The 25,095-nt window shown below is 41.2% G+C and overlaps 1 protein-coding gene across 6 annotated transcripts in view; it reads left to right on the plus strand.

Moving 5' to 3' along the window:
* The window catches only part of htr1d (5-hydroxytryptamine (serotonin) receptor 1D, G protein-coupled), a 63,838-nt gene extending 39,680 nt beyond the window's left edge, over window positions 1-24,158 (plus strand). For 3 of the 6 annotated variants that reach the window (XM_017704922.2, XM_037541755.1, XM_037541756.1), the window contains one exon: window positions 21,828-24,158. In XM_017704922.2, the coding sequence (XP_017560411.1) occupies window positions 22,507-23,646 (1,140 nt within the window). In that variant the 5' untranslated portion in view covers window positions 21,828-22,506 and the 3' untranslated portion in view covers window positions 23,647-24,158. Of the gene's footprint in view, window positions 1-3,599; window positions 3,924-21,827 lie in introns of all 6 variants that reach the window. The other 3 variants (XM_037541757.1, XM_037541758.1, XM_037541759.1) reach the window with 2 other exon arrangements.
* Window positions 24,159-25,095: the final 937 nt, after the last annotated feature.

Raw genomic sequence — 25,095 nt, forward strand, 5'->3', positions numbered from 1 at the left:
GTTGCTATATACCATAAAGTAAGCAAAGATTTATAGTTTCCCATGAATTAATTTGCTCTCTCTGTCAGGTATGCAACTTCAAAATGCATTCAGAATGAGCCATAGTTAATTCCAAAAGGGTCTGCACCGTCTGACTGACCACAATTAGATTTCTTCATTTTATTTTGTTGTAAATTTGGTTCTAAACAAATTTGTTTTTTTTTTAAACTATCTAAAATGAGTCCATCAGTTTTACCAGCCTATATCTTTTTATTCCACACTAGGGGAAAGTGCCATATGCCATTCCTGTCACAATTGGCCCCTCCCAGTCCTGTCCATGTGCTTCTGTTGTTTTGGTTTAGCCCATGTGTGTTTGTTTTGGTCCAGCCCCTTTGTTTCATGACTCCACCCCTGATCATCTCCACCTGTTTCCCGCCTGTCCCTCGTTTACCCTGTTATTATTTAAGCCCTGTGTTTGCCCCTTGTTTTGGCTGGTCTTTGTTATCTGTACTGTTGTCTGAACTGTTGGTTGTATTGTGTTCTTGTGGTGTTTGGTTCAGTGCTCTTTATTGTCATGTCTGTCCTGTGACCTCTATGCGTTGGCTGTATGACCCTAGACTGTCTCGACCCTGATTTTGGATTTGACCTTAATAAACGTCGCTTATCTCCACATATGCGTCCACGTCCTCGCTCCCGTTACAATTCCACAGAATACTTCTGCAAACATAGTACCCACTTGAGTTTGCAGAATATACAGTATAATTTTCTGCAAGAGAAGCATGCATTCATTATTTAAATGTTTTAAATTATTTCAATTATTTTAAAAATGATGTGACTGAAATGCAAGGACTGTTTTTGGCTACGTGAGGGACTTTTGTCCATTTTAATAGACAACAGTGTCTAAAAGTATGTAAGAAAGTCTATTAGAGGTTACCTAACAACTTGTGTATGATGATTTTAAGCTGCAGTTAGCACAATGCTAATTTATCTAGCAGCACCTGAACTACTTCCCTGCTGGAAAAAAAAACAACACAGCACAGTTTATGCTGGTTTATGCTGGTCTGGTGCTCATTCACACCAGTCTCCAGAACACAAAATATGCTGGTCTATCCTAGTTTTTCTAGCAAGGTTGTTAGCTACATTAGCCTCATAGCTCCAGTGCAAAACTAAATAAGCAAGCTTCCGACACCAAAAGTACCTTGACTGATCAACGGCGATTGGGGGTAATTTGATTGTTTAGGTTCCTGGCTGGGGGTGAGTTTTGGGTCCTGAACGTCTCTGACAACTTCTTTCATCCGTCGGCGGTTTTGGCAGGGCTTTCCTTCAAACTTCTCCTTACCTCATCGAAACTCATGACCTTCTCCCAGCATCTCTCTGCCCTCGAGCCAGGCCCATCCTCCTGTCTTCATTTTCCAGAAAGGTCAAGCTCAGCTCTCACAGCTTGACAAACTGTCAGGCACTATCAACTCAACAGGCCGATTCCCGCAACTCGCGCTATTCACCCTTCTGATTCATTTGTCTCTGTGAGAATTCATCAAACTGGACTGTGATGCATTATTTATTACACTAGCACCTGTTTGAGTATCCTGATGCCTTTCATGCCTTTTACCACAATTTGGAACACAGAGGAGAACATGGAGAACCACTATTCTATTCTGTTCTATAGCCATGAAACTGACTTGAATGTAGCTTATGAGATTCAGTTATCTTTATCGACTTCCAGTCTCAAAGACAGAAGAAGAAGAATAACAGTGCCCACACAATGAAGCACACGCGTCAGGCTCCAGTCCTCATGGGCCAAAACATCGTAGACTTCAGCGCAGTGTCTCATTAAACACACCTGATTTAGCTCATCAGCTAATTAGCAACGCCTTCATGAACTGAATTCAGAGCGTTGGATGAGGGTAAAGGCTAGTCTCTACAGCACTTTGGTCTGGAAGGCCATAAAGTGACCAGTCATGCTTAATTTACTCATACAGGATTTGACATTTAGACATAATAATAATAATAATGTCATTTTGCCATACGTTACATTTTACAGTAAACAATTATATACAGCGCCCTCCACAATTATTGGCACCCCTCGTTAAGATGTGGTAAAAGCCTTAAAATAAATTCAGTTTTTATTTCAGAAGCATAATCTCACACTGAACATTGTAGAAAAATGTAACCCCTAACTCAAGTGAATTTCAAAATAAATAAAAAATCCCTGACTAAGAAATTTTTCATAAAATCACCTGTTCCACAATTATTGATATTCATAATGAATGTAATTGAAGCATTTCTGTCATTTCTACTGTAGTTTATAAAGTTGATCAGAGTATCTAGGAACCTTTAATTAGTAATTCATCACTTCCTGTTTCCCTGGGGTATAAATATGACGTGACACAACACAGAGGCCTATTGCTCTTATCCACTCTTCAACATGGGAAAGACAAGAGAACACACCGTCCAAGTAAAGCAGATGTGTGTCGACCTTCATAAGTCAGGCTGTGGCTACAAGAAAATAGCCACTCACCTACACCTGCTCATACAGTCAGAGGAATCATCAAGAAGCTTAAAACAACTGAAACAGTGGCAAACAAGCCTGGACGAGGACGTGAGTTTATCTCGTCCTCCAAAGAAGAAGTTCTCCAAAGTGTAGCATCTTGAGGCCACAAAGTCTCCATAACAACCATCAGGCACTATCAACATGCCAACAAGCTGTTTGCATAAACGTAAACATCTGGAGTTCGCTTAGCGGTACTGGGACTTCAACTGGGACCGTGTGCTTTGGTCAGATGAGACCAAGATAGAGCTTTTTGGCAACAAACACTCTAAGTGGGTCTAGCGTAACATAAAAGATGAGTATGCGGAAAAGCACCTCATGCCCGTGAAGTGTGAAGTGTGGGGGCGGATCGGTGATGCTGTGGGCCTGTTTCATATCCAAAGGCCCCGGTAACCTTGTTAGGGTGCATGGCATCATGAACTCTTTAATACCAGGACTTTTTCACTGAAAATCTGGTGGCCTCTGCCCAAAAGCTGAGGATGGGTCATCACTGGGTCTTTCATGTGTGAGAACATTGATGGATAAAACACAAAAAAAGGATGTAAAGGTGTGAATTCTGTCAAACTGATGAGGCTGAGGGATGCAACAAAAACATTCAGTTCTAGTTGCTGGTCACAATATGTCTCTAATGCGCAATTCATTGAGAGATTCTTTGGTGACACAGATGTGGATCAATGGAATTGCTTCAAAGAACATTTTACCACCTATATTTTGAGTCCTTGAGGTGGCTAATGTGGCTCACAAGAGGTGGATAAGTATTATTGCCGATTACTAATTTGCATTGCTCAAATGCCTAAATGCAGTACAACCAAAACTGTAATACAACCGTAGTAGTTGTCACCTAGAAGCCCAAATTTTGTCTCTAGTCCATTTTATAGGTAACAGTACTTCATACATATCAGAAAACATAAAAGATGTCCAGCCACTTATGGACTACATATAGTCCATATGATAATTACAGAAACTCTTTCCCGTTCTCAGAGGAACGCATCGAGAAGCCAAGCCATCAGAGCAAAACTCAGACCCGACACCTGCCAGAGTTTCAGCATGACTCATATGCTTCATCCCCCAGGATCAGATCGATGTTCCTCTCCAAGCCCTTTAGAGATGACCAAAGGCTGCAGTCGTCACCCCGGCTATGTCATAAAGAGCATCGAAGACCTCTCTGAGCCAAGAGAGTGGGACACAAAGGCTCTGTGCCTTTTTCATTCAGGGCTTCTGGAACCCACAATGTTCCTCGTACCAGATCAAAGGATTCCATTTTCTATCAGAAAAACTCCCACAATCCCTGTGGCTTTGAGAGGAGAAGGCCACAGATGTTAGAAAGTCATGCTAGAAGGTTTCCTGGGTGACCCGATGAATCACACATAATGGTGACCGTGGGAGGATTGTCGTGGTAAGTCTTGATCTTTCTCCTACGCTTGAGGTATGAAATGATGTATAAAATGACTAACGCATGGAGAGGTACGCAAGAGCGGTGGACATCCTGAGCAAATTTAAAGCCGTAACAAGTACGACTCCTTTCTGCTAAGTGACCACGATTTGCTGACTCAATTTAACATCACAAGTACCAAAGTTCTCAGTATTAGGTAGAGATGGAGCAGTCAGTGATTTCTGCAGTTATCTGATTAATCACATGGCCGTGTAAACAGCACACTCTCAAACTGGAGTAAGGTCCAGAAATCCAAATAAGAAATCTGATTAAAGAGCTAGATTTTAGTTCAGTAATCAGATTCCTCAGTGTATGTGAGCTCTTACTCTGATGTCTTTCAGATTTCTCAGTCTGCACGTGTGCGAGAACAGACACCGGTACCGGAAATAAACAAGCAGTGTTGCCGCGAGACACAGCAAAACACATTTGGAGCGGCGCTGAAACCTACCGCATACTTGACGAAATGAAGGATTTAAATATTCATCATTTTTAGATGATGCATGTTCATATTTCCCGGTAAAAAGTGGGGTGATGTTAAAAAAAAAAAAAGAAAACATGGCCTGAAGTTTGAGTTTTACGTTAAGTTTAAGTCACGTCTTTTCTTCAACTTTACTGGGTGGGTTCAAGGTAGAAATCTGATAGACCTGGAGTTTCCCCATTATCTGATTCGGGGGGGTGGCGGGGTGGGTAGCGCTGTCGCCTCACAGCGAGGAGGGCCTGGGTTCGATTCCCCAGCCAGGTGATCAGGGTCCTCTGTGTGTGGAGTTTGCATGTTTTCCCCGTGTCTGCGTGGGTTTCCTCCGGGTTCTCCGGTTTCCTCCCACAGTCCAAAGACATGCAGTCAGGTCGATTGGCCCCTAGATGTAAGTGAGTGTGTGAGTGACTGTCTGTGTCTGTCTGTCTGTCTGCCCTGCGATGGACTGGCGACCTGTCCAGGGTGTATCCTGCCTTCCGCCCGATGACTGCTGGGATAGGCTCCAGCACCCCCCACGACCCTGACAGAGAAGCGGCTTAGAAAATGGATGGATTTTAATTCGTTTGTGACACAAACTACCTTTGTGAACAAGTAAACGCATGAATAGGACTAGAATATCATCAACAATCAATATTTACTGATTATACTGTTAAACACGAAAGGGAGCCATGTGCATCTTTTATACAGTGATAGAAAACTCTGGTGACTCATTGGGTTCATGTCAAAGGAATAATTTAGTCTAATTTACATGATTCTCTATATCTACAATCATTCACATGAGCATGATTTACATTACGTGTACAGTATTTACACTTCTAGCCCTTGTGAGTCTTAGCCTGTTGTAGCTGCTTTTGAACACGTTTTGATTTTACCTTTAGAAACCACATTAAAATTGGACCCAAAAACCACACTAAACACATAAAATTGGATTTAAAAAAAGATTCAGATGTTTTTTTTTTATGGCAAAAAATGAAGATATTAAGATAAATAATAAATGCCAGCTCCATTCCATTTTGCATACTTTTATGCATGCATAAATGTGATTTTTATATCAAATCTCCATTCTTACTTGGACGTTTCAACGTCAGATAAACACTGGCATAGCATTTCAAGCCAGCACTTTTGATGGAAAGTGGCGCAAATGCTTTACTGTTTTTCTGTGATGTCTTGAACCAGCCACATAATTTGATCACTTGGCTAAAATTGGAACTACTTTATCATTCGCGTAACGTCCAGCTTTCCGGTACCACTCTGCCTTCACACTCTCCGAGGATTTAGCACAGGAGTGTGGTGCATAAGGTCACTACACAGGTACACAACATTAGCACAGCAATACCTAAGGCTTGTTTACTGCAAGAGAGTTAGAAGCTGCATATCGAATAACGATAAACCTGCAGAAATGAGGAGTTTTGTTGACAAGTAGTTTGTTACTTTTATCACCATTTTCTGACTGATGCACTTACAATCTGTGCCTTGTGACAATGAATCGCAAACTAGCAAGAGATGCTCAATAAAGCTCTAAGCACAGATTCATTGAAATAATAACATTCATCTCCAATCCCTCCTTAATCTCTCCTGTATCTAATGTCTCTTAAGGTTTTTTACGAGAACAACAGCCATAACAGAGCAACATTTGAGCCATTAAAGCTTTCTCTGAGTCTGTAAAGGGTAATCAAATGAAAGGCCGACCAAAAGTGGTTCTTATCTGCCAGGGCTGCAATCTTACCTGCAAAGGGCCTGGCCGCAGGTCTGCATTCCAAACAAGCAGAAGATTCCCGATTCCTCCCATTTTATCAATTAGTCTCCTCAACAGCTGATTAGTTATATAAGGTGATCTCCGGCTTGGTTGGAATGAAAACCTGCAGCCACGCCGGCCCTTTGTGGATGAGACGTAGTCGTTTGGCTTCACTCCAAAGAACCTTTTTCCGGCACCTTTATTTTTGTATGTGACTGTGGTTCACAAAAAAATATAGCTGTTGTCCCTCAAGAAGGAAAGCTGATGCTGCTTTCAAGTTGTCTCCACAGGGGTGCTTCTGTCAATTTGAGGCTGCCATGTCCCCTAAAACAAGTCCCCAGACCTTTCGTTCAGTGTTTTAGTGAGCTACTCTGCAGCTGCCACTTAGATTTTCAGTGATTCATGGAAAGATCTTATTGTACGTTGTTGCGTTCTCATCCAAAAAAAACAACCCCTCTCCCTCTTTGTGCTGGATGGCCATGAACTCTTAGGGTCATTCTACAGAAACATCAACTGTTTTATCTGTCCATAGGAGTCACTGGTGTTACTGAACGTCATTGGTGTGTTGTCCATAAGGAAGGTGACACCAGTGACATTTTTCATGAAAATTGCGCTTTACGAAACTGCGGCTACAGAGGATCAAACCACATGTTGTCAGTCATGGAATGCCCACTAAAAAATGGAATTTGATCTGTTTGTATTCTGTTTTTATCACAGTTGCCTAAGAATAACGTCGGTCACACAAGTGACGTCAACTAAAAGCTTCGTATGAAATCATGAGCTAAATTAGAAAAGTTCTGATAACTGTAAAGACACAGTGGACTTTCCATGTGCCTTTTTTCATAGATGTTCAGAAAACAGGTGAAAAGGAAGTCAAGCGGTGTCATCAGTGTGAGTTTTATTTCAAAATTTCTAATTTTACATTTCACCCCTTGGGCAGATCATTCAGATTCCGATTAACACATCACCTTCAGATTCCCCTCCCAGTACACTAATTGATTGTATTTCTGATTTAAAGCTCTGGATGCACAATAACTTTCTCATGCTAAACACTGATGAAACTGAAGTCTTACTGGTTGGCCCTAAACATGTACTATAAAAGTCATCATCCAATTTTTCGGTTAGTTTTGATGGCCTGCTCGTTAAGCCTGCCGATAAAGAGGCCAAAACTCTGGTTCATGCCTTCATTATGTCCCTTTACAGTATTGACCACTGTAACTCCCTCTTTGTTGGTCTCCTTGTAAAATCTATCCAAAAGTTACAGTACATTCAGAACTCTGCGGCTAGAGTGCTCACCCATACTAAGCGTTCAGATCATATCACCCCCGTTCTCTCTCAGCTACACTGGCTGCCGGTCCCGTCCCGTCCCGTATAACATTTAAAATTTTGCTACTCACTCAAAGCCCTGCATAATCTTGCTCCTCCCTACCTCAGAGAACTGCAGACCTCTTACACTCCCTCTCGCTCCCTAAGGTCTACTTGCAATAACTTACTTGCTGTTCCACACACCAGACTTTCCAGGTCCTTCAGTGCCATCGCCCCCAAACTCTTCCTCAAACCCTCAGGGACGGCTCTTCCTTTTCCTCTTTTAAATCTGACTTAAAGACTTTTCTCTTTAATACACATTTTTCTTCCTCCTCCACTGCGTATTTTTCCCCATGCTATGTGAAGCAATCTTGGGTTTGTGAAAGGTGATATTATTATTATTATTTTAAAATAAGAGATTTTTATGAAGCAGTAACACCAGTGACACGACTCCTGGGGACCACAACTTTCATTATATATTTTATATGTTCTTTCCCTTTTTTTCTTTGCCATTTAATGTATATATTTTATAGTCATACATAGATTATTGCTGTTAAAATTGCAGAAAAACATGGTGCTTGAAATTATATATGATTGATTTAAGAAACTATATTGCTATATTTATGGCTGAAGAAGGTGCAGCTGTTAAAATGATGTATTGCTTTAATTTTAAATCTAAATTAATTGTAACCCTAACGTGTTGTTCAAGTGTAATATATCTGCAAAAACTAGGGACACAACAATGGACATTTCTGTGACCCCTGTATACCACCTTCACAACAAACTGCACTCGAGCAATATCATATTTCCATAAGTGGAATATCATAAGTGGAATCTCAGGATCCTAGATGATGAATGAGTTCACCAGACATATAACCTTTTTCTGACAATGAAAAACACTAAACTGGGCAGTGAATGTGAAAAAATGCAACTGATGCACTTCTGGATATGAATTCTGGGTATGTATGGTAGATACATTTACATTTACAGCATTTAGCAGATGCTCTTATCCAGAGCGACTTAGATGAAGTGCTTTGTCTATCTAGAGAAAGTATCTTTGCTAGTTACCAATAAGTTGGAGAAAAAGACAGTCCTGAGCCCAGATACATATCCAATGGTAGAGCACTATATCACCAAAGCGTGCTGAACTCCAGCCCTGCAGGTCTGTAACTGATGGCTATGATCAAAAACCAAGACAGGGATTCGACCAGGGATTTGTGTGCTTGTTAAATGATTCCCCAGCGGACAGCTAGGTTGTTGTAATGCAGCCCCAGCATGGTCTACGCCTGATAGATTTTTCAAGCTTTGAAACCCACCTTGTTTGGAGATCAGCAACAAAGAGCAATAAAACAAAGGTTTGGTTGAATAAAACAGAGACAGCTCAAAGAAGATCAACTTTTGGGCCCATACATTTTTCTTATATCCATTGTCTCCACTGAGGTTTGAGGGGGTTTATGTTTATGAGGTAAAACTGCACTTTCCCAGGTATTGAACTTTTCAGTCAACATTGATGGTGTTGATATTAAGCCAGCCCAGTTTGTTAAAAGCCTCGGCTGTCTTCTTGATTCATCTCTCACTTTTTAGCCTCACACTAAGCTGGTCATCAAAACCGCATTTCATAATCTGTCTAACATTGCACGCTTACGCCCTACGCTGAGAGACACTGACGCTAAGTGTTGATCAATGCCTTCATCTTCTCTCTCATCGATTACTGTAACTCACTTTTCTATGGCCTTCCAGCTAAACCAATCAATCGTCTTCGGTACGTCCAAAACTCAGCATACAGGGTTCTTACCTCCACCAAGTGCACAGCTCATATTACTCCTGTTCTTCTACAGTTGCAGTGGCTTCCTATTAGTTTTAGGATTGAGCAGAAAATCCTCCTTCTTACCTTCAAGGCTTTACATGGTCTGGCTCTGACATACCTTTCTACTCTCATTTCGTTACGTTGTCCCTCTCGTGTTCTCCGATCTTCTAATTCTGGACTCCTTACAGTTCCATCAGCTAGACTTTCTACTATGGGTGGCAGATCTTTGAGTGCTGCTGTCCCCAAACTCTGGAACTCTCTACCTTCCACTCTTCATAATTGTTCTTCTCTGTCATCCTTCAAATCTGTGCTAACCTTCCTTTTTCTTCTCTGTAGTCTCAATTTTATTTGATTTATTTTTATGATGCTATGTAAAGTGTCCTTGGGTTTGTGAAAGGCACTATATAAATTGAACTTATTATTATTATTATTATTATAATTATCTATCAAAAAGAATCAAAATTCACATATATGACCATTTTCCAGCCTCTATCCCCTATTGTTAAACTGCTTTTCGTACTGTGCCTTTTAGACCAATATATGCAAAAGAGCTCTGTTCTGATTGGCTGCCTTTTGTTTCAAAAAGCAGAGCATGCTTAAACACTCCTTATAGCATTGGTGTAAATGGGCGGGGCTAAGCTGCTAAAGGTGGTAGGTGGGTATATGGAAATGTGTTGGTTTTCTTGATATCACTCCAACTCCAACAAATGTGTCCAATTAGAAACCTCAGCATTGTTGAGACTGCTAAACAAACTAGGCCACTAACACTTCTTTTTATGTTGGCTTATTTTAGGGATAGACTATTTTAGTGGTCTTAAAGTTTCTGTAGGACATGCTGATGACCCACAAGTGCTGGGAGCTGTTGCATATTTAAAAGTTTGGGCTTTATTTGTGACCATTTGTACACAGTGGAGTCAAATCGTCTGCTATTTAGAGCCACGCTGGGTAGAGCATCAGTATTTGTAAAACGAACTTTCTTAGAGGCGTTACCTTCAAGAATCAGAGGCAATATAGCAGGAATTTGATGTAATTGAGATTGGCTTCACCAAATCCTTGTGACTTTAAAGACTGCCCTCCAAACTCCAGCTGAATCCAGCTTTCACTGAGATCAGAAAGTTAGATAAAGATCTGAAGCAAGTCACTTGCATTTCAAGGAGAATGTATAAAAGTGGTTTAAGATTGACCTGTATTATTTTGACCAACTGACTTTTGTTGTGACTACATGAACATCTTCATCAAAACACCCAAAATGCCCTAATCTGGACCTGTAATTGGTCAGTTTGGACAAGGCACAAAGGAAGAAAACATTGTGATTGGTTAGATGGCTCATTTGCAGTATCAATATTACAAAGGCTGATATTGCAGTAATCACTAATAAATAATGTTTTGAGGAGCCCTATTTGTTACAGATCCCTAAACAGAGACTTGATGTTAGATTTGTGTTGGAAAACTGACACTTTGTTTCTTAAAATGAGATCAAGCCTAATAAACTAAAAATCAAACTTGATGAAGATGCAGCTGCATAAATTGCCTCAAAGAACGGGCTTTTACTACTCATGTAAAAATGTAGAAAGGATGACTAAAGGTAAGAAAAAAACTATAAAAAAATGAAAATTAAACATAATACTGTATGTGTCACTAAGAAAAGTAAGTAACTGCACAGGAATACATAATGCATATACCTTATTTATGGTCATCATTAAGATTTCATGTTTGTCCCTCACGAAACACACACTCACACACACATTTGCTCAAGTGGTGAGGGAAAAAATCCCCAGAGGACGACAAAGAGTCACTTAGATGGACCAGAAAGTCTTGGGTCAGCCCAGGTAAAGGCCTTAGCCACAGGGGGAGCTCACCTCAGCCCAGGAGGGCACGCAACCACACAGCCTGGGAGAAGTCTGAACGCCTCATAGCCAAAGTTTATTTATATAGCGCTTTATAAAACAAGCATCCGAGACCCCAGTGGCGCCGATGGCGACAGTGACAAAAAATCCTTGAGAGCAAGAGGAAAAAACCTTGACTGGAACTAAGACTCAAAAGGGGAACATATCCTCCTCTTGATGCCCATCCTATACACAGGATAGCAAGCAATAACAATATGAGCAGAAAATAAGGTTTTAACATTAGTATAAAATGTTAATTAATACAAAAAAGGGAAAACACGGATGAAGCAATGGCTATAATGAAATGTGTCGAGTCTGTCCTGCAGCCGCATCATCAGGAGGGTCAGTGGCATGCAGGTGAGGTTTGCACAGCAGTAAAAAAGTCGTAAGCCACAGGGGATAACTCCCAAGCGCTCAGCCTGGGCAGCCTCACAGCTGTGGTGCAGGAAGTCTTGTAGCTGTAATGTAGTGTCACTCAATCAGCCACACAGTCGCAGTGTAGCATTGATTAAGCATCACTGAGATGGCCCAACCAGGAAGCCATGTAGCTGCAATGTAGCTGTGCCCAAGCAGCCATGTAGCTACAATGAACCATTACTCAAGCTGCCACGTAGTCCAAGTGGCCAGTCTGGGAGGCCTTGTAGCTGTCATGTAGTGTCACTTCAGCAGCCAGCCCGAGGATCCATGTAGCTGCGGTGTAATATCATTAAAGCAGTTGACCCAGGCAGCCTCATAGCTGCGATGTAGCGTCGTTCAAGTGGCCAGCAAGGCAGCGCTATAGCGGGGCTCAAGCTGCTGACCCAACCAGCCTCATACCTGCGAGTCATCTCAAGAGGCCAGCTTAAGCAGCCCAAGAAGCAGTACACAAAATAAACCATTAGAAACAAGTAGAAAAAAATACACTCGAGGCCTTTAGCACTGAGCACCTGGCACCTCAGCATTGATTTTAATATATTTTTATATGCAAAAATGATTTAGGTTTCATGTTTTTAGGTTTTGTGAGGGTCCCTCAATGGTTTGCAGTGTACATTGCAGAGCTGCGTGTTATACCTTCGTCATTGCTGCCTGGCTTGTTCCACATTACCTGTAGCTCTTTTGGCCAAATCAGTCCAGGTTCCCATCTGCCAGAGCACTAATCACATTCTGTTCCTTGGCTGTGCTGCTGCAATTGGAAAAAGGAGAATGCACGTTCGCCCTTCAATCTTGATTAAAGTACGCACAGGCATGATTTTTTATCGTTTAGATGACTTCTAATCTGCCTTGGTCGCCCCTTCCCCACCCCCACCTCCCCTCGCCCTCTCTCTGCGGTCTGCTGTTGCCCTTGGGGATGCAGGTACCGATACATATTCATATAAATTGGAGCAGCAGCAAATCCAGAGTGTAAATGTAGAGTGTAAGTGTACAGCGCAAGGAGCTACGCTGCGAGGCTGCTGGGATCGATGGGCAAGAAACGAAGATTTTGATTGGCAGGGAGTGGCAACTTGTCCTTGGGTGGATGTGTGAATTCCAAATGGATTTCTCCTGAATATGTGATGATAAAATCGATATCTGATGCTGTCTCACAAGTCAAGTCAGTATGTAGAGGTATGCTGCTGGCATAATAAACAGGTTGTAAGTTGAACTAAAATCAATTCTTGTTGAAACGAGTCATTGTTTACTCAAATAGCTATGGTTTACTCTTTATGTTTTTGATATTTTCTTGTCTTGATTTTAAAACAAATGATAAAGTCAAACCTATCGATCCATCCATCCATCCATTTTCTAAGCCGCTTCTCCGTCAGGGTCGCGGGGGGATGCTGGAGCCTATCCCAGCAGTCTTCGGGCGGAAGGCAGGATACACCCTGGACAGGTCGCCAGTCCATCGCAGGGCAGACAGAAAGACACAGACAGTCACTCACACCTAGGGGCAAATTAGCATGTCCAATTGGCCTGACTGCATGTCTTTGGACTGTGGGAGGAAACCGGAGAACCTGGAGGAAACCCACGCAGACACGGGGAGAACATGCAAACTCCACACAGAGAGGACCCTGGCCGCCCGGTCGGGGAATCGAACCCAGGCCCTCCTCGCTGTGAGGCGATAGCGCTACCCACTACGCCACCGTGCCGCCCCCAAACCTATCGATACAAAATGTAAAATTATGTAATGACATTATTACGTATGATTACATAACTTAAGTTGAATGTGTAGCAAGATGACTAGTACAGCAGTTCTTTGTCACGCCAGATGTGTAAAACCATGCCACCCCCAATAGCAGTGCTGGCTCTACCTAATAAGCGACATAAGCAGCTGACATAAGTGACATAACCACCCCATGGCTGCCAGGGCACCCCTAACAACTTTGGGGTTACTATTGTGTCATTATGTTGCCTAAGATGTTTGAGTGAGAGGGAAAGCAGCTGGTTAACCATCCCATAAAAGAATGCATGCATTAATTGCTGAAAAACTGAATAACAGAAAAGGAGAAAAACTTTAAAAGCTTAAAAGTGTGTTTTTTTGTGGTTTTGTTGTTATGCCATTTGTTTTAGCGAGTAGTTGGACATCAAGAAGTAGAGGATTTGGGCTCTGTCATCAAGGTTTTTAGCTTTAGCTTCACGAAACCTAACATACATGGACTCCCTGGCAGCCACATGGCTCTAAGTTGCTGCTCATGTTGTTTATTAGGTAGAGCCAGCACTGCTAGTAAAGCCAGCCTTTTCTCATCATCTTCTCTTATTCTTTTCTGCTTTTTCGGCTCTAAATGCATGCATTCTTATGAGAGATGATTCATCTTAGACAACATAACGGTACAGTAGTAACCCAGAAGTTGTTAGGGGGCCCCTGGCAGCCACAGGGCTGTAAGCAGCTGCTTATGTCACTTATTAGGTAGAGCCAGCATCCAATCATCAGGAACACACAACATAGCCAGTTATCAATTAATATAATTTAGATAGCTTGTGCTTAGTTAGCCTCTAATTTTACAGTACAACAATAAACAAGATGGGAGGCCCCCAAAGTCCTGTTTAGTACTCCTGCACTGTAAATAATAAAAAAGAAACAGGAAGCAGAAACAGTGGAATATCCACACAGACCTGAGAGGAGTTTCAATAAAGGTCCTACCGCAGCTTTAGGACTGACCTCATCTCGACTCCTTTATAAGCACACAAATAACTTGCCAGCTAAAAATTTCATGAACTTTGGTCGCATCTGGTGAAAAACCTCTGAATTAGTAAAGGTCGAATTATTTATACAGTGAGGTACAGTGAATTATACAGTGAGACCTTCATGCACTGCCAACTTGCATTTTCAAACTGAAGCACACCAAACCAAATCAGAACACGTTTCAAACAAATAAACCACAAGTTCCCAAAGTGTCAGCATCTACTACCAATTATTCAATTCTGACTATGAATTAACCACTATAAATTGTTCAGTAAATATTCATTAAATACCAGGAATTTAGTGACTACTATATGAATTGCTCAGTATTTATTATGAATTATTCATAATTGTTTTATATTTCCTACCAGTGAATCAGTATCTTCTATGAATTGACAATTGTTCAGTATCTTATATCAATTATTCAGTATGTTATTCCTTATTATTTAGTATTTACAATGAATTATTAATTACTACTACAAATAAATTCAGTGACTATTACCAATTATTCAGTATCTATTATAAATTGATCAGTGACTACAATGAAATATTTAGTATCTGCTATAAATTATTCAGTATCTACTATGAATTATTCAGTGACTTCTATGAATTATTCGGTATCTACTAAATTTCTTTCAGTTCCTTTATGAATTATTCAGTATCTACTAAAAAAATTCAGTCACTGTTATGAAATATTAAGTGTGTACTATAAATTTTAAAGTATCTACTATGAATTATTCAGTATCTACTATAAATTATTCAGTATCTACTATAAATTATTCAGTGTCTACTATATATTGTTCAATATCTACCATTAATTATTCAGTATTTACTAAAAAATTTAGTCACTACAATAAATTGTTAAGTATTGACTATAAATTGTTCAGTATCTGCTATTAATTATCCAGTAACTCCTATAAATAGTTTGTGACTAATATGAATTAGTTATGAATGATTTAGGATCTGCTATCAATTATTCAGCATCTACTAATTATTCAGTCCCTAATATGGATTATTCAGTAACTACGAGCACCTATTCAGTGTCTACTATACATTATTTGGTAACTACTGTGACTTATTCAGCAACTACTACAATTTATTCAGCAACAACTATATATTATTATTATTATTTACTACAATTTATTCAGTCCTACTCCACATTTTTAAGTAAACATTATAAATGATTCAGTATCTACTATGAAACTAGAGGTTCTGTAGTTGTGAGATAAAGAAACTGAAGTGTAGACACACACAGGCACTTAAAGTTAAAAGAGTTCAGAGAAAGAGTCAAATCAGGAGATGTTACTGTACTCAGCAGATGGATTTTTGCATTTCTAAGAATTGTTCTAAACCACAGTGAATATCATTTAACCTCTTACAATGCCAGGTTTATTATGCACTGAGGCTTACTAATCACTGCCGACATGGACTGCAATGCAAGCTTGTTGAGCTCTAGTTACAGAGGTGTCTGTTTGAGGGGTTAAAGTCGTAAGAAAAGCTTTGCCTCCAGATAAAGCTTTGAACATCTTTGGCTTGAGCATGTTGCCATGAGATCCTGCTAGCACTGAAATGCACATATTACTATATCTTATGTATAGAATTTTAAATGGAGGTCAAAAGAGGAATTGACGCACCAGAAATGTGACCTACTTTGTAATTCTGAAAATGCAGAAGCTTAGCACAAGTTGTCCCGAGGCGTAACTGATTAATCAGAGCTGTCTGGATGCAGCAGGTGGAAAGAAAAACACGATGGTTTGGACAAGTAATTGTAGTGAGAACGAGCCCCCTCTCTCTCTCTCTCTCTCTCTCTCTCTCTCTCTCTCTCTCTCTCTCTCTCTCTCACTCCGTGCTGTGCTGCACCAATTTAATGACCAGAGTTTTCAATCTACCTCCTTTTTGTCCATCTTTTTTCCAGAGAACCAATTATGCAGAACCAAAGAAAAACAAGAAATATTTAGCTAACCTATGGACCCGGTATTCACAGCAGCTTGGCTTCATTAAAGAGGGTGTATACAACCTGCTGCTGTGTTCTCGTCTCCCGCACAGTGGTCCTAATAATGCCACCATGGCCTCCCAATGGCTATGACAGCGGCGTCAATGGAATAGTTACAGTACCGCAGTGCAATGCCAGGAGAAAAATAGCAGAAAATTCATATTCAGTGCATGTTTCTCTTGGACTTCAATGTGCAGGAAATCATATATCATATAAATCATATAAGATTTTTTTTTTTTTATCTTAATCTAGTATTTACTAGTTGACTTAACTCCAGCAATGCTTTGTTCATAGGACATCCTGCAAGTTTAACCAACAAACTAAACTGCAGCAGCAAGAATATTAACACAGACTAGAAAACAAGATCATATTACACCAGATTTAGCTTCACTCCACTGGCTGCAGGTTTCCTTTAGAATCAACTATAAAATGTTACTGCTGGTTCTCTGGTTTAGCATCTTCATACATTTCTGAGTGCTGATGGATGATGTTCCACCTCGAGCTTTAAGATCATCCAGTGCTGCTCGGTTTGTTTTCATGTGCCAAAGATCCGGAACACCTGATCAATAAGCATCCATAAGGCTCGTTCTGTCAATGAGTGCGTTTACATTTCTGCAGTTACCTGTTTATTCAAATGGTCGTGTAAACAGCACACTCTGATAAAGAGGCTGGATTTTAGCTCAGCAGTCAGATTCCTCAGTGCATGCGAACTCTTACTCTGATTTCTTTCAGATTTCTCAGTCTGAGCATGTGCGAAAACAGACAGCGGTACCAGAAATGGCAGCAAAATACTTTTAGAGCGACACTCAAACCAAATACATGCTATTCAAGGATATGAATGTTCTTCATCTTCTGGATGATGTTTGTTGACATTGTCGGGTAACGTGGAGCAATCTTTAAAAAATTTAAAAAGCTGTGGCATTTTTGAGTTTCACGGTGGCGTGGTGGGTAGCGCTATCGCCTCACAGTGAGGAGGGCCTGGGTTCGATTCCCCGACCGGGCGGCCAGGGTCCTCTCTGTGTGGAGTTTACATGTTCTCCCTGTGTCTGCGTGGGTTTCCTCCGGGTTCCTCCCACAATCCAAAGACATGCAGTCAGGCCGATTGGACATGCTAAATTGCCCCTAGGTGTGAGTGACTGTCTGTGTCTGTCTGTCTGCCCTGCGATGGACTGGCGACCTGTCCAGGGTGTATTCTGCCTTCCGCCCGAAGACTGCTGGGATAGGCTCCAGCACCCCCCCGCGACCCTGACGGAGAAGCGGCTTAGAAAATGGATGGATGGATGGATGGATTTTTGAGTTTTACATTACTTTTACGTCACGTCTTCTCCTGTGAGTTTATTGCCTGGTTGCAAAGCAGAAATCTGATTACTGTCTGACTCATGTAGACCTGAAGTTTCCCTATTATCTGGTTACCCCAGCGCATGTAAACGTGTTGATCAGATTATGACAAAATCTGATTTTCTGCATGTAAATGCGCTCATAGTCACCAGGATGGACAGCCGTAAAGCTTGCAATAACAAGCTGTTCAGACAAACATATGAGCAAATGAATGTGAATGGTCATGCTAACGTCTGCACTAAGTGGGACTCAATCGCTACTAGTTAGTCTCTGCCAGTTCGTAGTAAAATATCACAAAACCTATAAATAAATAAATGAGTCGTCAGGGGCTTTAAGATCATCCAAACGTCAGGTGTGTCCAGACTTTTGACTGGTGTTGCTTGTGTTCATTTATTCTCACCTGCAAATGAAGCCAATGTCATCATTAGGTCATTATTCGTACAGTATGAGGAGAAAAAGAGACATCACCATCAAATTCTCTCTGAATTTGACAGCCCACATACAGTGTTGCGCTTGTCACCAGGGGGTGCAGTGTGTGATGGAGAGCAGGTGCTGGCTGCATGTTCTGACAGATGAAATGTGCTGTATTTCTCCTGTTTCTCACCTGCCAGCTGTCAGCACCTCAGGTGGAGTTTATTTGCTCCGGATAGCCACACACAGCTGTTTCCCCACACTTTACCAAACGCAGTCCCGACGGGGGCGATTACAGCTGCTGCACAGGTGATTATTCAGTGCAGAGTCTTTGGGCGGATGGTGCTCTGCGGGATTATGGGAGTATGATTGCTGGGATTTGGGAGTGACGTGCTTATCGCCTTTAAGTCGGGGGTCTCAAGCTTCATTTTAAATGGTGCAGTAGTTACCTGCCTATACTGTGGCCAGAATGTGACAAACGCTCCATTTAAGGTGGAACAGAAAACTTGAACAAAAAGCTGGTGAATAAGAAGCGTCAACCTTGTAGAAAATAAGATGTGAAACAACATTTATTTACATATTGTTTACTTTTGTTTATTATTTTGCACAATTAAAACCACCGCCTTAAACACTCACTGTCCACTCCATTAGGCAATCCTACTTTGTTGGTCCACCTTGGTGTTGGTCGTTTCTGTTGGTTTGTGTTGGTCAGTAGTTACAGGACGCTGCCCACAGGACACTGTTGGCTGGATATTTTTGGTTGGTGGACTATTCTCAGTCCAGCAGTGACACTGAGGTGTTTAAAAACTCCAGTATCACTGCTGTGTCTGATCCACTCAGACCAGCACAACACACACAAACACACCACCACCACATCAGTGTTACTGCAGTGCTGAGAATGATCCACCACCCTAATACCTGCTTTGTGGAGGTCCTGTGGGGGTCCTGACCACTGAGGAACAGGGTAACAAAGTATGCAGAGAAACAGATGGACTACAGTCTGTAACTGTAAAACTACAGAGTGCTCCTATATGGTCAATGGAGCTGATCAAATGGACAAGGAGCGTAGAAACAAGGAGGTATTGATGAGGTGGCTCGTTGGTTTACACTTAAATGACCAGAAATTTGAATTGTACCATGCTGTAACTGTTTTTCCTATAACAACCACAACTACTTCTGACTTTTTTCCTTTTATTTCAATGTCAGCAAATGAATAGTCATGGCAGATGGCAAAATGTGACAGATGGTTTATCTATTTTACAAAGAAAAAAATAAAAATACTGCACACAGAACAATAACTGCTCATCAAATTCCATTCTTAATAAAAATCTCAATTCTGCTACTCACAAACACAGATATGGTTTGAATCAAACGTTTAGAATCTGTACTTTCCACACAAATTCTCCATGTGTTTCAGATAACTATGGGTGAAAAATAATAAAACACTTCATCATGCCACAGTAGTCTTAAAGTCATTAAATTGTTAATTAATAGTTCATTAAATTAAGTGTGATGCTTATAATGTGTCCTAAACACACATCTCTTACACATTTGAACGGCATTTATAGCCTTAAGAACAATGACCCGCCACTTGATTTGCTACACTTAAAAAAAGATGGTTCTTCAAGGGTTCTTAAGTAAAGAAAATGGTCCTACCTAGAACCAGAAACACTCAAAGAACCCTTTGCAGGATTAAGGCATTCTTTGCATCATGAAAGGGTTCTTCAGATTGATGGAGAATGTGCAGTAGATGGTTCTGTATAGCACCCAAAAAGGGTATATAGAAAGGGTTTTCAAAAGAGTTCTATTAAGAACCATCTACAGCACATTCTCCATCAGTCTCAAGAACCCTTTCATGATGCAAAGAACCCTCTAATCATGCAACGGGTTCTTTGAATGTTCATGGGTCTCTATAGAACCATTTTCTTTACTAAAGAACCTTTAAAGGACCACCTTTCTTAAGATTGTATAAGCCAAAGAAGGGGATAGAGTGGATTTAGGTGTAGGGTAGAAGTAGTAGGTGACAGAGCCAGTGGGCCCCAGTCAGAGTGAATGTAATTAAGGTTATCTTAGGAGAATATTTGAAAACTTCTTACATTTTTTTTTCAAGAATTACATTTAAGAACATTCTTACAGACTTCTTAGTCTTAACCCTCTACTGCACACATTATGAAAGCAATTAAAAATATATTCATATATTCAATTCACCTTTCTTGATTTATTCTCCTGCCTTCTAGCTACAGGCAGAAGCTGCCCAGAATGCCAGCCAGAGTTCTTCTTCCTCCCTCAATCAGTCTTCCCTCATACTACCTCCACCATGTTGAAGGCATGATCTGAACTCACAAAGTGTTTAATGTCCCCAAAAGCTTCTTCCCAGGAAATCATTACATATCATTCATGAAATGGTCATATGTATATGTTGTAGTCATGGTGACCCCTGGTTCCTATCAACACCACTGTAAAGAAATGGGCATGACTCACAGTGTTGAGTCTCTACAAGCAACAATTCACACCAAACCACTCAGAACGTTCACATCTCAAAGAATGATTTATGTAAACATTTTGAGCTCTCCTTTGAATTCTTATCACTTCTTGCTCAGTGCACATTTATTCTTGAAGAGAATTCCTTTCAGATGATCTGACACTGTAATTGTTTCAAAAGCCAACATGCAATGTTTAAACTCCACTATAAATAATTAGTTTCTTACGATGTTCTTAAAAAAGTGTTGTTTTCTAATTTATGCTCTGGAGCATTTTACCACATACCCTAAACGCTGCATAGTACATTTTGAACTTGCATAAACTGTTATTTCTGTTATTTAATTTGCTGGAGATGACAGAGGAAGAAACAGCCAACAGGAAAAATTGTGGAGTGATGACAAAAAAGAAGAGGCAATTTAGATGATTACCCCCTCAACTCTCACAGCCTGAAAGCAGTGCTTTCAAGAACACCGCTTGTTATTAGAATTATTCTTAAGAAATAGTTAAGAAAAAAAAGAGAGTTCTTAAGACGGTATTTGAAAATAGAATGTTTTTTTTAAGAATGAAGTTAAGGGAAAACACATTTAAGAAGACACTTTCATGAATCCGGCCCCCGGTTACCCGTTAAGACTACTGTGGACAATTTAGACTCAGTTTCTCTAGAATCAACCACTTTGATTGATGTTGTTTACATTTGGCAGATTTAATTTGGCAAAAAAGTTTTTTATACAAAAAGTACAACTAAAAAGTCTTATAGTAGGCCTAATTGAGTCCAGTGACAGTATTTAAAGTAATTGACTTTGCAGGGACGCTGGACAAATTCAAGGTTACATTTATGCTGCATTTACATTTTGCCTGTGGTTACACACAAAGGTATCAATTTGAGGCCTACTCACGCATTGATGAATGGCTACGGACTGATATGGAAATTAATTGTGGGTGGTTTGTAGTGCTTGCATGTGTGGATGAATGCGTGTTTGTGCCATGTCGAAAAAGTGTAGAGAGGCAGATGAAGATGAATAATAGCATGTTTTGATATGCACGTCTGTGCAAATTCGCGGTGGCAAAGACTGAGAACAGCGATAACGCAGGCAATTTGCATTTTATTAAAGTGTTTGCCTTGTTAAGCCCCTCATTATAATGCTCCCTGTGTGGCTTGCTTGTGCCTCATGGGCTGTTGCCACTCTAGAGAGGCACATCAGTTACATGGAGATGTAAGCTATCATGAGCTTATTCATGCATGCCTCCGGTTCCTGTACCAAACCCTTATGTTTCCCTTTCTCTCTCTCTCTCTTGTCTAGATCTCCGCTATGATGTGGATCCAATCCAACCTTCCTCTGAGCTAAGCCATATCCTGGTCTGGCTACATGTGCCATTTGGCGCCTTCCATCAGGGTTAGTCACCAGCAGCAGCACACATGCAGTGAACACCACAGATCAGTCCCGGTGCCAAGATACTTCTTCCCTACCTAGGACGCTTTACTTGGCAGAACGTGGGAAATAACAATAGCCTTCACCTTGAAAAAGCACTGCAACTCTTTCAGCTTTCATCTCAAACATTGAGGGATTGCTTGTTCTTTCCACATGCAGAGAATGAGATAAATTCAGACAAAAGACTGGTACCAGTGCTCAAGGACTTGGCAATATCATGTTAAAAGGCAATAGATAACATTTAATACCTGATAGAACTATGCATAGAGATTATCAAACTACAGTCAAAGGTTCTGCTGTAGACCTATATAGGGAACTAACATTGGACTAGACCTGAGAAATGCTCAGTCACTGTGGACTTCTGTGTGGTTTCTCTTATTTGTTTGATGTTGCAGGTTAAACAAACTGGATACATGAATGGAACCTCATGTGAAGGAACATTTCATTTGCAAACCTTAATTTACAATGGAATATCTGACTGATCATCAAGCAAACAGGGGATCAGTTGAGGGTACTCCAGCTTAGCTATGAACACCTGTTAAAAGTTGTAATGGATCAATATAACAGCACTAGTGAGCTTTTCTTACCCAACATCACCGAGAACTCAGAGGGATCGGAGGCTTTGGATAAAGGAACACTCCTTGGCCTCCAGATCTCACTCTCGGCCCTTCTGGCCATAGTAACCCTGGCCACCATGCTGTCCAATGCCTTTGTCATCGCCACCATCTTCCTAACACGCAAGCTCCACACACCTGCCAACTTCCTCATCGGTTCCTTGGCCTTGACGGACCTGCTGGTGTCCATTCTAGTCATGCCCATTAGCATCGTCTATACGGTGAGCAAGACATGGACGCTGGGCCAGATCATGTGCGACATCTGGTTGTCATCAGATATCACCTTTTGCACTGCTTCCATCCTGCACCTGTGCGTGATTGCACTGGACCGCTACTGGGCCATTACGGATGCGCTAGAGTACTCCAAGAGACGGACCACTCGGCGGGCAGCGCTAATGATCGGAGTGGTGTGGGTCATCGCCATCTCCATCTCCATACCACCACTCTTCTGGAGGCAGGCCAAGGCCCATGAGGAGCTGACCGAGTGCCTAGTGAACACAGACCAGATCTCCTACACATTGTACTCAACCTTTGGGGCCTTCTATGTGCCTACCGTTCTCCTCGTAATCCTCTATGGCCGCATTTATGTGGCTGCCCGATCTAGGATCTTCAAGACACCGGCATCTTATGGGAAACGTTTCACAACAGCACAATTGATCCAGACGTCGGCAGGCTCATCCCTCTGTTCCCTCAACTCCTCATCCAACCAGGAGGGGCATCTTCATCCCAGGGGATCAGGAGGTGGAGGAGGGTCTCCACTGTTCATGAACAGTGTCAAGGTGAAGCTGGCGGACAGCGTCCTGGAGCGGAAACGCTTGTGTGCTGCGAGAGAGAAGAAAGCAACAAAGACCCTTGGAATCATCCTGGGGGCCTTTATTGTCTGCTGGCTGCCCTTCTTCGTGGTTACCCTGGTCATGGCTATCTGCAAAGACTGCTGGTTCCACCCAGTCCTGTTCGACTTCTTCACCTGGCTCGGCTATCTCAACTCACTCATCAACCCTGTTATCTACACCGCCTTCAATGATGAGTTCAAGCAGGCCTTCCACAAACTCATCAAGTTCAAGAGATGCTATTGAAGGAACCTTGCAAAGGACAGTTCTGACCTCCTGGTGTGTTGCTATCAGCACTGTTATAGAGCTTCATCCTAGAAATGCTGGGATATAAGACATCTATCTATCTTGAACATCTACTGTGGCGTTTGCTTTGGTGTCTTCAAGTACAAAACCCATGGTCATAATGTTTGGTCGCCATACATTTTTGTACAATTGAATCCCCATAAAACAACTTGTGAAAAGATAAAAATCCATGTGCCAAACTGTAAATGTTACCCAGTAGATTTATGTATGCATGCATAGTTAAGGGGGGGCTTCCCTTAGAAAACATTTGTTCTGTGTCTACAAGCAATTACAAAGAGCCTTACCAACCAAAAAAGACTACACCATAAAGAGAGAAGGAATTAGACTGTTGGAAGGTACTGAACTGGAATGGTCTGGGAAAAAGCAATGCTTTCACAAAAGTTGTTCTATATCCTGTACATGGTATTGCAAAGATAAGATGTGTATATATAAAGATTTCATTTTTCAAAGTATATGAAATACATATCACATACTTTTGTTTTTGTGTGTGGGATCATTTAGATCATGACATTTGAGACTGCTTTGATTGCTTTTTCTGGCAACAATTCAAGCCACTCACAGGCATGGATTAAGCCTAACCTTGGACCATATTGAAATATCAATAGTCATACATCACTGAAAAACTTTTATAACCCAGGCTAAATCTGGTGCTGGTCTTTGAGATCGGCTCATAAAGTTATAACTACTTTACCCTCATAAAAAAGGCATAAGTATCATTTTACGATGCATCTGAGGGATCCAGAAAGAAAGTTTTCCCATGACCATGTATGGCTTTATAAAAATGGGGTAATTTCACGGTAATATCACCCATGTTCAATTAAGTTCTACTGAGCTCACTTTACTCCAGTCCACCCAAGGGAGTTAATGCACTGCTGTTTTTGCTGTTATAAGCAATAAATATAACCTGACCAACAGTGTTCACCAGGCAGTGCAGGGCAAAACATCCCAGATCATGCTAATCACGTTTGCTTCTTCCACATCTCTTGGCCTTGATGGATTCGGCAGCTCTTATTCAACATCCAGCATAGTGTAAGACGTGCCACCCAAGAAGAGCAGCATGTTAGAACAGCTGAATGTTCACATGTGGGAATTATTCCACGTAGTGGACATTGATGGAGTGGAGTCTTTTTAACATGAGAAGGTAAGAAATGGTTCTGGGAAAATTGGATGTCCGAGATGGTGCTATACAAAAGATCCTTTCAGCAGGGACTCAAGTCCGATTAATTTCCCACATGTAAGATAGGTATCTGACCTTTACTTTGGACATAATCTGCTGTCACGTCTAAGCTAATCTGATCTGACCCATGTTAATATGCAATCATTTCAGCATGGCATGAATACTGGAGGCGATCATGAGCTAACTTTCAAGACCTTGAACACTGTAGCCAA

The sequence above is a fragment of the Pygocentrus nattereri genome, chromosome 10 (genome assembly GCF_015220715.1).
Source record: "Pygocentrus nattereri isolate fPygNat1 chromosome 10, fPygNat1.pri, whole genome shotgun sequence".
Classification (NCBI taxonomy): domain Eukaryota; kingdom Metazoa; phylum Chordata; class Actinopteri; order Characiformes; family Serrasalmidae; genus Pygocentrus; species Pygocentrus nattereri.